At 38.0% G+C, this 16,552-nt stretch overlaps 1 protein-coding gene across 1 annotated transcript; it reads left to right on the top strand.

Moving 5' to 3' along the window:
* On the top strand, positions 1-16,400 carry LOC111822959 (N-acetyllactosaminide alpha-1,3-galactosyltransferase-like). Its single transcript, XM_023755949.1, has 6 exons — positions 1-383; positions 1,087-1,169; positions 2,500-2,532; positions 5,687-5,737; positions 12,233-12,364; positions 15,141-16,400. The coding sequence occupies exons 2-6, from the start codon at positions 1,093-1,095 to the stop codon at positions 15,859-15,861; spliced, it is 1,014 nt and encodes a 337-aa protein (XP_023611717.1). The 5' UTR covers positions 1-383; positions 1,087-1,092; the 3' UTR covers positions 15,862-16,400.
* Positions 16,401-16,552: the final 152 nt, after the last annotated feature.

Here is a 16,552-nt window from a genome sequence, read left to right as displayed (position 1 = left end):
AAAAACCGACAAGAAAGAAACTTATATGATCCTACTTGTTTTTTAATGGGACAAAATCCAGTCCCCTGATAATGATAAAGAGAAGTTACAAGCATGTGAATTGTTATGATTGCAAGTATCTAGTTATTTCATCATCAAGAGAATCTGATGACATCATCATTCACAGAAGACTGAAATAATAAACACAAAAACTGGAGAGTACCATAGAACCAATATTAGGTTATCTGATTTATGATTTTTCAAAGGTCTTAAAAGTTCTTGCTTGAAAACTGTCTGCCCTCTTAAGATTCTCCATATGTCTTCCCAAACCACTATACCATAAATGTTAAGTCTTCAAGGAAGAAACTGTATAAAATTCCTGCATGATCTTAGGAAAACAAAAGGTAAGAGTTTGTCTCTAATTTCAACCAAATTAAGCCATAGCCAATTTCTTTTCTGCACACAACTTTATTTCCACAGATTAAATATTACAAAGGAGTTTTATAAACTTGATGGCTGAAATTCCAAGGTCAATGAACAAATAATCTAAAAATTATAGTTTAGCCTCCAGTGAGTGCTCTGAACCAATTATATATTCAAATACTTTGAGAAGGGGCACATATTTTATACTGTTATCAGTTCTATCACCTATCTTAGAATGATCAACTTCATAAGATTATTTAATTACAAATAATTAAGTTTTCTTTATAATTATACAACTCTTTAGAGTCCAAGTATTTTCATAATTATCTCTTTTCTCTGACACCCCATTCTGAAAGAGTTAGGAGAGGAAGTGGTGTAATTTTTCTGTAGAAAAGAGTCCTTTGTACTTTAGAGAAGATGAATGAAGTTTATAAGATCTCTTGTATCAAGACCAGACCAGTTAATATCCTACCACTGGGTGGATAGTTCAAATAGATGGTGTCTCTTCACTGACTCAATTCTATTTCCATATAAAGCAACATCCAATGACCAGAGGTGCCTTAAATCCCAGATAAAATTTATTAAGTCATCTAGTTTAAGTCATAAGAGACAGGATTCAACACAGCTTATTCTCTATACATTGTACTTTATTTAATCTACTTTAATGTTTCTTTTTCCTCCTAGTAAAGAATGAGATACAAAAGAAAAATTCTATTATTATTCATTTTATTATCTCTATGGGCCTTGCAAAGAGAGTATCGATTCAGGTAACTTTAAAAAATAATGAATATTTTATTTTGGTGTTTGGTTTAAGGATCTGGTTATGTCAGGAAGGTTATAGGTTCATCCCCTGAATAAATCAGCATGCAACTGTATCAATCCAAATACACCCAGATATATCCAAATGACATCCAAATATGTCAGCATAAATATTGCCTTCAGCATAAAAATTCTTTGTTTCTAATGAAGTCAGAGCTAAATGTAATTTGTGTAGGCCAATATGTGTGAGGAGAAGCAATGTTAAACTGCCAAGACAGTTACTGTATAATTATGGCAATGTAATGTTAGTAAATATTATGGAGAAATTTGAGCCATTTTTAAATAGGTGGCATCTTCTTTAAGTGACATCCTTAAGCCTACCTGGTTTTGTTCAGTGGATAGAGCATCGGACTGTGGACTGAAGGGTCCCAGGTTCAATTCCTGTCAAGGGCACATGCCTGGGTTGTGGGCTCAATCCCCAGTAGGGGGCATGCAGGAGGCAACCGATTAATAATTCTCTCTCATCATTGATGTTTCTATCTCTCTATCCCTCTCCCTTCCTCTCTAAAATCAATAAAAATATTTTTTTAAAAAGAAACATCCTTAATATTGGTGTCTTCAGGCACTATGTATGGTATTTGCCCTCCACATATTTGAGACAAGCAGAAAGATTTCATTTGCTATTAGCAAATTTCATTGTTTTAATGATAAGTAAGTTTTTCTCATTTGTATCTAAAAATAGTTATTTTTTAAGATATAGCATATGAGTAATATTTATCAGTCAAATCACCTCAGTAACTTTTATCATGTTCATTACTGTACTCTACAACCAACAATGTACTTGGCATATAGTATTGTGTCTTGGTCCATTTGGGCTGGATGGCTTATGAACAACAAATTTATTTTTCTCAGTTTTGGAGGCTGGCAAGTACAAGATCAAGGAGCCAGCAGATTTACTGTCTGGTGAAGGCCTGTTCCTGGTTCATAGAGAGCCATCCTCTCACCATGTCTTCATATGGTGGAAGGGGTGAAGGAGCTCTCTGGAATCTCTTAAAAAGGCATTCCCATTCAAGAGGGCTTCACCCTCCTGACCTAATCATCCACAAAGGCCCTACCTTCTAATACTATCACATTGGAAATTAGGATTTCAACATATGAATTTGAGAGGGACACAAACATTCTGTCCATAACAGTATGCGTTCATTAAGTATTTGGTAATATTAGGTAAAATTAGGTAATAAAATGAATAGATTGAGTATAACTCTAGTCATCTTAAATGTGAAAACCCTTTATATAAGTTTAAAAGTAAATAAATGTGTTTTTTTTATTTATCCTAAGCACAAAGAAACTACAGAGGACATATCAATGCTGGTAAGTACTTATAAATATGCTATGACCTCTTCTTTGAGGACAAAACTGGTTAGAGGGCACTGAAAAACCTGCAAGTCCTTGGTTCCTGCAGGCAAGGTAAACCAAAGCAGTTTTACAAACACATGTTGGAGATACTCGTTTAAGGTCAGAATACTAGGAGTCAAAGAAGAGCAGACTGACAAAGTTGCTGCCTCTGACAGAGGAGTGGGAAATGGTGAGGGGAACGAGTTACAGGAATCAGAATTCAGCCTGTAGGAATCTTGTGCCTTTCAAAGCTAAGGGCAACACACAGGAATCAAGTTTTGGCTAAAAGACTCTCAGGAGATTGCATTAACCCTATGCCACCTACCAAATCATGCCATCAGAATGTGTGCAGAAAGGAAAACTTCCCCAAATACTGCGCAAGATCTAATATCATTTATGTTCTTCAATTTCTTCTAGTCATGGGAACCCACATAGTGAAGTGAAAGCAACTTTCCTTTCTGATGCTTATTGTGTCCAGGGGCCTTGTCTCTCTGATAGTTCTTTGATTTACAAGACCCCCACTAAGACCATGACTCCATACTTGGGTGAGCTGTGTTATGCATGAAAATAATATAGTAAGAAGGCTTTCATGTGCTAGGCAGAGTATATTTCCCCTATAAATAGCCATGACTAACAGGGGCAGTAACTTTCAACCACCTGAAAATAGAGGAGGAATGGGTTAAAATGTTTTCTGGCAAAATGTATTCAATGAAATACAATCTAACAATTGTTCTATTACCTAATCAGAATTCTATAGCCCTATCATACTAATACTCATCATTCAAAGGCATCGTTGTCAATGGAAGTGGGTGTTAGGTCGAATGCCACAACTCATTCACACTTCTGATGTTGCAGCTACTCTTATCTGTGTACTAGGCACAAAGACAGTCCCCTGGGCATAAGATTTAACCCTATCCTCTTGTTAACTTAGCCCAGGGTCAGCTCTCCAAAGGTATCCTAGCCAGGGTGCCATTAGAGTGCATAACAAGGAGGAAAAGTAAGGACTCAGGCAGTTTCCACCCACTCTGTGATTATGGACAAGATAATAACTCTTTGTGCCTTATTTCCTTATCTAGTAAAATGGGGATAATAATAATAGTTCCTATCTTATAAATATGGATTACGTTAGATAATATTTAGGAAAGTATTCAATATGTATTAGCTTTTTTTGGTTGGATGATGTCTTTAATTTTTTCAATTATGGTTGGTGTATTAGCTACTAATGAAAAGCATCTAACATCATCTAGCAGATCAGAAAATATTTCCCTTAAGAAGGGATATTTAAAATGAGGCCTGAAGGTGATGTGGGAATTAGCAGGTTGAATCTGTGGCATGCTTAAGGAAATAAAATTTAAAAAAGGAAAAGGCCAATGAGCCTGGAAAATTATAAGTGCAGGGCTAGGTAGGAGATGTGGCTGGACAGCGTGAAGTGTGAGATCACGGAGAATATTATGGCCATTTAAGAATGAGGACATCATCCTTAGACAATGGGAAGCCACTGAACTTTTGTTAAACAGAATAATGACATGGTAACACTAGAGCTTCAGAAACATGATACTGGAAGCAGAATGGGTTGAAAAGGGCACTGCAAGGATAGGCTAAAAGGGTAACACGTTGCTCATTGTAGGGAATGGGAATATGGAGGTTCATTATATTAGTCTCTTCTTTAAAATATTTTTTTAATTGATTTCAGAGAGGAAGGGAGGAGAGAGAATTTGTGTACCTTTGAAATTTTTGCACTAAACAGTCTTTTTAAAGTGTACAGTGAGACCAATTAGGAGGCTATTGCAGTAGCCCAGATAAACGATGATGGTGATTTGCAGTCATGTGGTGGCAGGGAATGGAGATAAGGGATGGATCTGAGAGATGTTTTGGAGGTAAAACCAGCATGGTTTAATGATGAATTTGATGTTGGGACGTAGGGAGTGCTCTGAGTGTAGAATGATTCTCATATTTCTGCCTTGCCATTCCAAGTGGATCCAGAGAGGTAAGGCAACATATGAAGAGGCCCTACTTTGGGGAAGAGATGATGACTTTAACATCTTCATTTTGGAGTGTCTGTGTAAACTTCAAAAGAAAATTTCAGAACACAGTTGGATATATGAGTCCTATAATCCTGGGAGAAGTCTAGTTGTACATGAAAATTTGACGCCATAGAAAAATGCCCAAGAGAGTGTCAACTGATCAAAATAAAGGGCCTCAGAGAAACCCTTCTGCAATTAATCAAATCAAGGCTTCTGAGCAGGATATTTAAGGCTAACCTTAAACAGAAGTAGAAATATATTTCCATTGTGGTAGAAGAGCAAAATATTCAGCACTATAGGTAAATTTGTTGTTGTTGTTTTTAAAGCTTTTATTTTTTAAAATATATACTAGAGGCCCAGTGCATGAAATCCATGCACGGATAGGGTCCCTAGACCTGGCCCCCACCTCCCCGCCTCCTCCTTCCCTCACTCCCTCAGCACCCTGCTGCTGCTGCTGGTGGTCAGCACTCATCATAGCAAGCAATCGAACTGCTCTCCCGGTCGAACTCCTGAGCTCCCGGTCGAACTCCTGAGGGGACAATTTGCATATTAGCCTTTTATTATATAGGATATATTTTATTGATTTCAGAGAGAAAGGGAGATGGAAAGAGAGACAGAAACATCAATGATGAGAGAGAGAATCATTGATTGGCTGCCTCTTGCATGCCTCCTACTAGGATCGAGCCCACAACCCCAGGCATGTGCTCTTGACCAGAATCAAACCTGGGACCCTTCAGTCTGCAGTCTGACACTCTAACCACTGAACAAAACCACCTAGGGCACTATAGGTAAATTTGGATGTGAGGTGGAAGAAAGTTGAGGGAGTTTTCATCTGATGGCTACTATTTTCCCTCTGAATTAGAAGAATAAGAATGTGAACTATGGAAACAAAGATTTCTGGGCAGCACACAGGGTTAAGTTGAGGTTGAAAATCATGATTTTTCCATGCCACTATTGCCAAACTTCATCACTGTTTTTCTTACTGCTTCGTGCTCACTTTGCATTCTGCATCTTATTATAATCCAACCCATGATTTGATAGACACTCAAGTTATCTCAAACTCTAATAAGATATAGTGTGACTCTTTGCATTATTTTTCTCGATAGGTCTGTGAATACTCAACCAGAATTAAATCTATCAGGCTGGTTTTTCCCCAGGTAAGAATGCCAAATCTAACATGTGAAATTAATCCATAGATTGCTCAATAGAAGTTAATGAATGGCAACTGCCATTCCAAATGTGGGAGAGCAGATGGATCTTTGGTTACATTTAGAAAAATTAGCAGTGGACTAGACCCATTGGGAATGGACATTGGGACCTGCATCCTCCATGAATGAGTGTGCAGATAACAAAAACTCAAAGGTCCTAGAATGATGGCAGGTCAAAAGAGTAAGGGTGTATTAAGGGGGGGAAAAAGGTGTAAGGGTGTATTCAAGACCATTTGGTTGATTCTTCTTGTTTCATCAATGAGAGAACCAAAGCCCAAATCAGATAGATGGACTATCTGTGTACTTCATGTTTAATACAACAGCTTTCCCCTACCCTCTCTGTCTCCATCTTCTTATTCTACCCATCTATCTTTCACTCTGATGCTATAGGGTTTAGGACTTCACCTAATTAAAATTTGAAAGGAGATATCTGTTTAAGAAACTGTGGTACATCTACACAATGGAATACTATGCTGCTGTAAAAAAGAAGGAATTCTTACCATTTGCAACAGCATGGATGGAACTGAGAGCATAATGCTAAGAAAAATAAGCCAGTCAGAGAAAGATAAATATCACATGATCTCACTCATTTGTGGAATATAATGAACAACATAAACTGATGAACAAAAACAGATCCAGAGACAGAGAAACATCGATCAGACCATCAAACCTCAGAGGGAAGGTAGGGGAGGGTGGAGGGAAAGGGGAGAGACCAACCAAAGCACTTGTATGCACGCATACAAGCCTAACCAATGGACACAGACACCAGAGGGTTGAGGGCATGAGTGGGGGGGGGGAGGGAATGGGGGGATAAGGACACATATGTAATACCTTAATCAATAAAGAAAAAAATAAAATAAAAAATAAAAATTTAAATATAAAAAAAGATTATTGATATAGTCCCATAAATGGGACTGCCCATGAACCAGTTCTTTTAGTTTGCATGTTTTTAGAAATTTGTCCATTTCATCTAGGTTATCTAAGATGTTGGTGTATATGTTGTTTATTATATTTTCTTATAATCCTTTTTAATACCTGTAAGGTCTATAGTAATATCCCTACTTCCATCCTGATTTTAATAATTTAAGTCATTTCTGTTTTTTCCTTAGCCAGTCTAGTTAAAGGTTTCTCAACAAAAATGTTCAAAATATGGTTTCTGAAAATAATCAGTGTCAGAAAGTGTACTTTTGTAATGATCTGGCCATTTCTGATAATCTGTTCCACAAAAGAATCATTTTTTTCTTTCACCGATTCTATCATTTTCCTTTCTCTGTATCAGTTGTCTCTGCCCCAGTCTTTATTATTTCTCCCTTCTGCTTGTTTTGGGTTTAGTTTGTTCTTTTTTTCCTAGTTCTTAAGGTAGAAAGTTAGGTTATTGATGTGAGATATTTCATCTTTATTGATGTGAGATATTTCCTTTTTTCAAAAATTATAAATGTTTACAGCTATATATTTCCTCCTGAGTACTGCTTTTCACTGCATCTCATAACTTTTGGTATGCTGTATTTGTATTTTTACCCATCTCAATATATTTTCTCATTTCCCTTGTGAGTTTTTTCTTTGACCTACTAGTTTTCTAAGAATGTTGTTCAATTTTTTCATATTTGGGGATTTTTTCAGATTTTCTGCTACTATTAATTTCTAATTTCAGTCCACTGTCAATGCAAAGATGGTTTGTATGTTTCCAACCATTTTAAGTTTATTGAGATTTGTTTTATGGCCTAACATGATCCTGGAGAATGTTCCATGTGTATTTAAGAATATATATTCTGTTGTTAATTAAAGTGTCCTGTGTGTGTCTGATTTTTTCTGCTGTCTGATCAAATCTGCTGTTGAAATCCTGTAGTTCTTTGTTTGTTTGTTTTTTGTTTTTTCATTTTAGCTATCATACTTCTCAGTTCCAGAAATTCTATTTGGTTCCTTTTCATAATTTCTGTCTCTTTATTTATACTCTCTACTTGTTGAAACAATGTTCTCCTGGTTTCCTTTGGTTCTTGGTTCAAGTTACCTTTGGCTCTTTGAGCATATTTAAAATAGTTGATTTAGAGTCTTTGTCTAATAAGCCCAATGTCAGGGCTTCCCCAGGGACTGTTTTGTTATTTTTTTTTCCTTTGAATGGGCCATACATTCTTTTTCGTTGCATGCCTCATAATTTTTGGTTGAAAATTGGGCATTTTAAATATTATGATGTACTCATTCTGGAAACCAGATTATTTTGTTCCTCGGCCTTTGTTGTTCATGCTCATTGTGAGTTGCAGGTGTTTGTCTATTTAGTGACTTTTCTAAACAACTTTTTAAAGACTGTATTTTTTGTCTTCTTTGGTCTCAGAGGTCTCTGTTCCTTTAGTTTGTAGTTAGGTAATAATTTCACAGAGATTCCGTAAATGCCTAGAGCTGGAGTGGAGGAGATGTTAGAGGACAGTAGAAGAAAGACAAAAAAAGGGGAAAGGAGGACGAGGAAGAAGAGAAGCAGGAGAAAAGAAAACTAAGAAAAGAAGAAAGAAAATCTCAGTCTTTGAAGACTGGCTCTGTATTTGGACTCTCCTTCAACACAGCCCAGATATTTACAACTCTGCCTTAGCCTTCACTTCCTCCTTGCACTCTGCCTGAATAGCAGCAAGAGATTAAATCATTGGGTCTTCACAGATCTTCTTCTGAGCAGGCATCATGGGATCTTATCAAAGCCCTCACTTGCCAAGGAACTCTCTTGCAAACTTTTCCTCCCAGGCTTTCAGCATATTTAATTTTTATTCCAAAACCTAACCTTTTGCCCCAGGTGGCAGGGCTTTGGTCCTTTTTAAAAATATTTTCAAGGAGTACCCTCCACTTAGTCATTTTTCCATTTTGAGAGTTCAAAATTAAGTGAAACAGTCAGTCCTTCAGAAAACTCTTAACAAACACAATTCCTTGGGAATTGGGTCCGCTCTTCTCCCTCTATAATCAGACACTTACACTGAAAACATAATTTGCTGTTTTCAATACAACCACCATATGGGGAGCAACTTGGTACAAGGCTAAGTTAAAAAATATCACATAGCTTTCCTACTCCTCCATATTGAATCATCTTTTTCTCGATTTAACTCTTGCTTGGTTGCTCTAAACCTTTGGCTATCCTTCGGAGTTTTGACAAAGTTGATTCTAGCAGTACGCAGTAACATTAGTACTGAAAACACTTGAGATTATGAAAACTGGGAAATTCTGTGTTCAAAATATGGTTTCTGAAAATAATCAGTGTAAAAAATACTAGGACCATGATATTTTGTCCAAATATAAGATAAATTATTACTCAAAGATCTTGGAAACAGTATAACTAATCTGTAAGCGTACTTTTGTAATGATCTGGCCATTTCTTTTTTTTTTTATAATATATTTTATTGATTTTTCACAGAGAGGAAGGGAGAGGGATAGAGAGTTAGAAACATCGATGAGAGAGAAGCATCGATCAGCTGCCTCCTGCACACCACCTACTGGGAATGTGCCCGCAACCAAGGTACATGCCCTTGACTGGAATCGAACCTGGGACCCTTCAGTCCGTAGGCCAAGGCTCTATCCACTGAGCTAAACCGGTTAGGGCGATCTGGCCATTTCTGATAAGCTGTTTCCCCAGTTTATCATAACCATCAAGGCTTGGGGTTAACAGATGGTAGGTCACTAAGGATGGAAACTGACCCAGGTATAGGTGATCTCGTCCCAAAGTCATACACTTGCCACAGTCCCAATCAGCACGATTGTAGATGACTTGGGTTTAGGGGGGTTGTGGTGGTAGAGAGACAAATTAGTGGTTGCTTCAAATGTGGCAATGAGCAGGACCACAGGGGAGCCATTTTTGCATGCAACAATCTGTCCTCATCCCAAGGAATGAATAGGCACTTTAGAACCTTATCTGCTTTCTGAGCCAGGATTCAACTACTCTGAGATCGGCTGGAGGTAGTGAATAGAGCTCCTCTGGACACCTGCAGCCACTGGTTTCATGGGAATGAACCATTCAGGACAGAAAGGACAGTGAGATCTGAGAGTGCATCTGCTTCTCAGTGGAGAGATCTCCCAGAGCCCAATCTCCTGAAGAAACCTACTTCAGTCCAGTCCTTCATTCAGGGCCCAATAGCAGTTGAAGCAGCTCTGGCAGGACTCCCAACAGAAATCAACTGTTCCATCTTTCTGGATGACCTGAGAGACCCTGTCACCATTGAATGTGGGCACAACGTCTATAGCTCCTGCATCCAACAGTCCTGGGCTGATGTACAATACAGGGTTCCTTGCCTGTATTACACATGCCAAGAGAGGTGCTTGAGGAGCAACACCCAGCTGGGAAGGATGATTGACATCGCCAATCTCCTCCAGACCATCAGGGGCAAGAAGAAGCAGCAGGAAGAGAGGGGTTTGTGCAAGAAGCACAACCAGGTCCTGACCCTCTCTGTGAGGAGGACTTAGAGCTGTTGTGTCCCATGTGCACTCAGCTCCCTGTCCACCAGGGCCACCAGGTGAGGCCCATGGGGGAGGCTGCCTGTCATCACAGGCTGAGGCTCTACAGTTACATCAGTAAGCAGATGACCCACGTTCAGAAGTTAATAAGCATTCAAAGCAAAAAACTCATAGAACTGAGAGAGAAGGTGCAAAACAGGAACAGAAATTAGCCTCTGAATTTGAGTCTCAATTTGCTGGGGTCCAATCCCAGCGGGTCCAGGGGTCCCCAAAGGTGTGGACGGAGTCGGCGAAGAAGGAATGACACGAAGACAGCCTTCAGTTGATCAGCAGCCTAGTCAGGACCTCTAGCCAGGATCTCCTGCCAAAGTTCTGGTCGGAGTTCTGGTTAGGAACTGACGAGGATCTGATGTTTATTGTCTTGTTACATCTGTATTTATACCAGCCGATTTTAATCCTGTCAATTTCTATTACAAAGGTTAGGGCGTTTCTTATCTCCATTCCAGGGAGTAAAGATTATGTAGCTTAACTACCCGCCTGGCACTTAATTAAGGGATTGTATCCCCTCCCTAACCTCAGGGAAAAATCCCCACCTGGGGAAACAACCTTTTTGGAGAGGTGACCTTGGTTAAAACACATGGCGCTAAAGAGAGCAAACATATTAAGAACAATATGCTATATATGCCAGGTCCCTTGAAACATATGCTGTGCAGATGTTTCTTTCCTGCAGCGACTGTGTCAAGCAGCAAGGATGGACCGGCTCCCGGCATCAATTTATAGAGTGAAAGCAAGAGGAAGTTCTCTCAAGGCTAGCTGAAGAAGAGAAGGACATTCAACAGAAACTCATTGCAAACACAACTGCATTTTCAGGCCATCTTTCCAACTTCAAAGGTGTACAAAAGGAGGTGGCAGAGAAGAATGTGATGCCAGATGTGAAATTGCTGATGGATATCAAGAGTGTCCTCCACTGTTGTGATAACCTGAAACCCCCAGCTATCTATTGGTGCCAGTTAAGGAGAGAAGAATTTAGTCTTCCTCCGCAGTGTTCAGCCCTGCAGAAAATTATAGAGATTTAGAGAAGTTATCTTGGATCCCAAGACTGCACATCCTAATCTACTTGTGACTTAGGATAAAAAGTCTGTGAGATTTGTGAGGAAAAAGCAAAGTCTTTGTCAGAATCCAAAGGGATGTGCTGTCGACCCAGTTGTCCTGGGTTCTGAAGGGTTTGACTGTGGCCAACATTACTGGGTGGTCCAGGTAGATGACAAGCCTCAGTGGGCTGTGGGGGTTTGAAAAGACTTCCTTAAAAGGAAGAGAAAGCAGCACCTGCCAAGACAAAAGAACAGATGTTGGACGATTCAGCTGCAGAATGGTGATTATGTGGCACCAGGGTCTGTTCCTGTCACCCTTGTTCTGAAGGAAATGCACAGAGGGATTGGCATCTATCTGGACTATGAGTTGGGTCAGGTTTCGTATTATAGTTTGAATGACATTTGAATGACATGTCTCACATCTATTCCTTCATGGATACATTTTCTAAAGTGCTAAAGCTTTACTTCTATATCTGATATGACTCCAAACCTCTTACAATCTGTGCTGTAAGAGATTAGGAAGGATGAACTGTGACTTTGCTTCATTTTCTTCCTGTGATTTATGGACAGTATGTAGCATTTTGTATAACTATCAGTGACTCTAGCACCGATAAAGAATATTATTTAATGCTTATTTGACTTTACATACATGAACAATGTTTTTCTTATTTTGTTTTCTATTTTTTTAAATTTTGTTTCAATAGCAGTAGAGATGTTGTGGGAACTAACAGATGTGGGGGTTAACTGTCAAGTGTTTCCAGTATAAATTGTGTATAAAGTGTATAAATAAAGTGTATAAATTGTAAAATAAAAAAAAGGCTTAGGGTTAAAAGGAAATGCTGCAATCAGACACAAGATTTATATATAAGTAATATCTACTACAATGTTATCAAAAGGCATTTTGTTCATAAATCTTATGTCTTTCTTACAGAGCATCCACGAATGCAACTACCAACTGGTTAGCTCCAGTTGTGTGGCATGGCACTTATAAAGAAGAAGTACTGGAAAATTATTATGCACATCATAAAATTACTGTGGGGCTGACTGTGTTTGCTGTGGGAAGGTAGGTAATACTATGTATCCTTTACATTCAGGCCTTTTATTGTAGAAAATTAGATATTATCAATAATTCCACCTAAAAAATCTAGAAAAAGTAGAGCAAAATAAAGCCAAAGCAAGCAGAAGTAAGGAAATAATAAAGATAAGAACAGAAATCCATGAAATTGAAACAGAAAAGCTATAAAGAAAACTCATGAACAAAAAGCTCGTTCTTTGAAAAAAAATTCACAACCATCCATTTATTTTCTGGCAAAGAAAAAAAATGACACAAATTACAAATATCAGGAAAGAAACCAGTTATATTCCTCAGACCTTCAGATATCAAAAGGTTTATCAGGGAATACTACAAAACACTCTACACACATACATTTAACCACTTAAATAAAATGGGCTCTGAAAACCACAAACTACCATAACTTACCCAACATGAAATAGATCATTTGAATAGCCCTATATCTACTGAGGAAATAAAATTTATAAATTTAAAATCTCCCAAAGTCTACAGGTCCACATGGTTTCATTGAAGAATTCTACCAAATATTTAAAGAAGAATTAACATCAATTCTATACAATCTCTTACAAAAATCAGAAGAGGAGGGAACACTTCCCAATTCACTTAATGAAGCAAGTGCTGCCCTGATAGTGAAATTATACCAAAAAAGTACAAGAAAGTATTACATAAAGTTGAACAATGTATCTATTATTCATTAAAATTATAGTTTTTAGTAACATGTTATTAAATAGATAGTTATCTATATATATAAAAGGCTAATATGCAAAGTGTCCCCTTGGGAGTTCAACCGGGAGACTGGGAGTTTGATCGCTCGCTATGACATGCGCTGACCACCAGGAGGCAGCATGGAATGAAGGAAGGCCCTGGCCAGCAGCCGGGGAAGGGAGGCCCTGGCCGGTAGCTGGAAGGCCCCAATTGGCCCTTATCGCTGGCCAGGCCTAGGGACCCTACCCGTGCACAAATTTCGTGCACTGGGCCTCTACTTTTTTATAAAGAAAATCCACAGAAAGAGGAAGGAAGAAAAAGCCCAGCTGGCGTGGCTCAGTGATTGAATGTTGACCTATGAACCAGGAGGTCATGGTTCAATTCCCAGTCAAAGCTCATGTCTGGGTTGTGGGCTTGATCCCCAGTGGGGGGCATGCATGAGGCAGCCAATCAATGATTCTCATTATTGATGTTTCTATTTCTCCCTTTTTCTTCCTCTCTGAAGTCAATAAAATTATATTTTAGAAAGAAAGAAAGAAAGAGAGAGAGAGAGAGAGAGAGAGAGAGAGAGAGAGAAAGAAAGAAGGAAAGAAAGAAAGAAAGAAAGAAGAAAGAAAGAAAGAAAGAAAGAAAGAAAGAAAGAAAGAAAGAAAGAAAGAAAGAAAGAAAGAAAGAAAGAAAGAAAGAAAGAGGGAGAGAAGGAGAGAGGGAGTGAAGGAGGAAGGGAGAAAGGAAGAAACAAAGGAAGGAGCAAAGGACTTGTGAGCCTTGTTTTTTCAAAGTTCCCTGATAGCTGTTCTGAGGTTTTGAACAACCTTATGAAAGCATCTTGCAATCATAAGAACCACAAGCGCTGGGCCAGCCACATTGTTGGTAGGGAAATGTCTGTGTGTGTGTGTGTGTGGTGGCGAGGGGTGGGGGAGTGGAGGGGGGGTGTCTCACCACAAGTAGTAGGGCTCCAGATGAGCAGCTCCAGACATTCCTAGCCCTTGAATCATTATCAATAGGCTGAGACTGACACAAAATAGCCCTATATCATGCCATACTCAAAAATTAATCCAAATGGATTATAGACTTAAATGTGAAAGATAAAACAATAAAACTACTAAAAGAAAATGTAGATTTTCACTACCTTAAGGAGGCAAAGCTTTCAGAAACATGACACAAAAGCACTAACCATAAAGAAATATGGATAAATTGGACTTTTTTAGATTTAAGTTGCTAGCTTCCAAGATTTCATTCAATTTATTACTAATGGTCCATTGTATATGTATATATACCATATCTTCTTTATCCATTCATCTGTTGATAGACACTTAGGCTTGGCTATTGTAAATAATGCTGCAATGAACATGGGATGCATATATCTCTTCCAATTAGTGTTTTTGTTTTCTTTGCATAAATGCCCAGAACTTAATTTTAATGATTATATAAACATTATCTGAAGCTGAGCCACATATGATTACCTTTAACTTTTAAAAATTTACCTGAGGCTATTTATTACTCTGAGACTCTTTTACTGGCTTGAGAGACTAGAAATGAGAAAGTTTATTTTCCAATCCAGTTATCTTAGCACAGTACTAAAGGCCACAAAGCAAAATAAGAAAGTCAGTGCAGATATTGGGGTATGAATTATTTCACCTCTGACTGTTTATACATAACTGACTACTCATAAAGTGAGCTACAGACAGCAATAACTGCTTTTACAACGACCCAAGGCCTTTTTCGCCTACAATCTTCAGAGCAAGTTCCCATTGCTCTGATATCCCTGAAAACTCTGGCTCTCACCTTGCACTGGGCTCTGTGCAGTTCCTAATCTCACCAATTTCATTCACTCTTGTGAGGAATTCCTTTTCTCTCCCATAATCCACAGAACCCATTAGGAAGAGCAAAGGCAGATAATTTCACTTTCTTTTATACTGCTTAAATACAACTCAAGAAGCATATTTAATATTTGGTTGCTTAGTAGCACTTTTGGGTAAACTATAGTCAGTATAATTAAAATATTATTGTGTTCCACTAAAATATAAGAAAATGAACATGTTTCTTTTTTACTTCACAGATATATTGAATTCTATTTGTTCAACTTTATATCATCTGCTAATAAGCATTTTATGGTTGGCCAGAAAGTCATAATTTATGTTCTGACAGATAATTTGTCCAAGTTTCCTTGGATACAGCTGAGTCCCCTCCGGACAATCAAAGTTTTTGAAATTAAGCGAGAGAAGAGATGGCAAGATATTAGTATGATGCGCATGAAGACCATCAGCGAGCATGTTGTAGATCACATACAATATGAAGTTGACTACCTCTTCTGCATGGACGTGGATCAAGTCTTCATGCAGAAATATGGATTAGAGACCCTAGGGGAGTCAGTGGCTCAGATGCATTCTCATTGGTATAATGCACATCCTATAAAGGTACCTTATGAGAGAAATAACTTATCAGAAGCATACATACCTATTGGTAAGGGAGACTTTTATTACCATGCCGCTGTATTTGGTGGCACTCCCATTCAGGTTCTCAACATTGCCAGGGAGTGCTTCAAAGGAATCATGAATGATAAGAAAAATAACATTGAAGCGGTGTGGCATGATGAAAGTCACCTAAACAAGTATTTCTTTCTCCATAAACCTACTAAACTCTTATCTCCGGAATATAGCTGGGATATTGGTAAAAAACGTACTGGTGAAATTAAAGCTATTAAAATCCGTTGGGCTCCTAAATATTATAACATTCTTAGAGCAACACATAATATTGAAGCCCTTCCTTTACAGTTCTGAATTTAAGAGCATTGTTTTGTCTTATATCTTAGATAATTAGCACTTGACAAAACTTAGCACTAAAAAGTCACTAACAAAATGGCAAGCCCACCAACATAGCATACTCATACTTTCATTTTGAACTGTGTAAAATGAGATGTAGCAGTTGCAAAAAGAATGTGTTGACAACAGATGATAACATAGCTATTTCATATTCTCTGTGAATGTTGAGGATATATTATTTGTTGGATCACATTCAACAAAATAGAACCTGTCACAAGAAAGTGAAACTTGAAATATTTTCATTGATCAAAGTAGGTATATATGCATTTCTCATATTGCTTAAGGAAAGGGATTATCTAAAAGTGTGGGTAAGGGAAAGTCACTGCAACTATACTAATATACTCTCTATGTAAAACTTTGAGGACATTAAAGCTGCCACCAGATGGGCAGACAATTACTTAGGAAATTTTGAATCATTCAAAAAGAACTATGTATTTTAAAACTTACAAACTTTTTGTTATAAAAACTAATGAAAATAAAAATAATATACGAGAAAATTGAAAGCCTCCCTTTACTCTCCCTTTGAAAACCTGCCCCTCAATATCCTATATAATAAACGGTTAATATACAAATAGACCAAACAGTGGAACAACCAGAACAACCGAACAACCGGTCTCTATGACATGTGCTGACCACCAGGAGGCGTGTG

The sequence above is a fragment of the Myotis lucifugus genome, unplaced genomic scaffold, assembly GCF_000147115.1.
Source record: "Myotis lucifugus unplaced genomic scaffold, Myoluc2.0 scaffold_87, whole genome shotgun sequence".
Lineage (NCBI taxonomy): Eukaryota > Metazoa > Chordata > Mammalia > Chiroptera > Vespertilionidae > Myotis > Myotis lucifugus.
The sequence above is the reverse complement of the archived record's forward strand: the minus strand, read 5'-3'. Positions and strand labels throughout refer to the sequence as shown.

Coding starts and splice junctions, on each gene's coding strand:
- LOC111822959 (XM_023755949.1), top strand. CDS start 1,093: ATGAGATACAAAAGAAAAATTCTATTATTATTCATTTTATTATCTCTA. Junction 2,533..5,686: donor CAGAGGACATATCAATGCTG/GTAAGTACTTAT, acceptor TTTTCTCGATAG/GTCTGTGAATACTCAACCAG. Junction 12,365..15,140: donor ACTGTGTTTGCTGTGGGAAG/GTAGGTAATACT, acceptor TTTACTTCACAG/ATATATTGAATTCTATTTGT.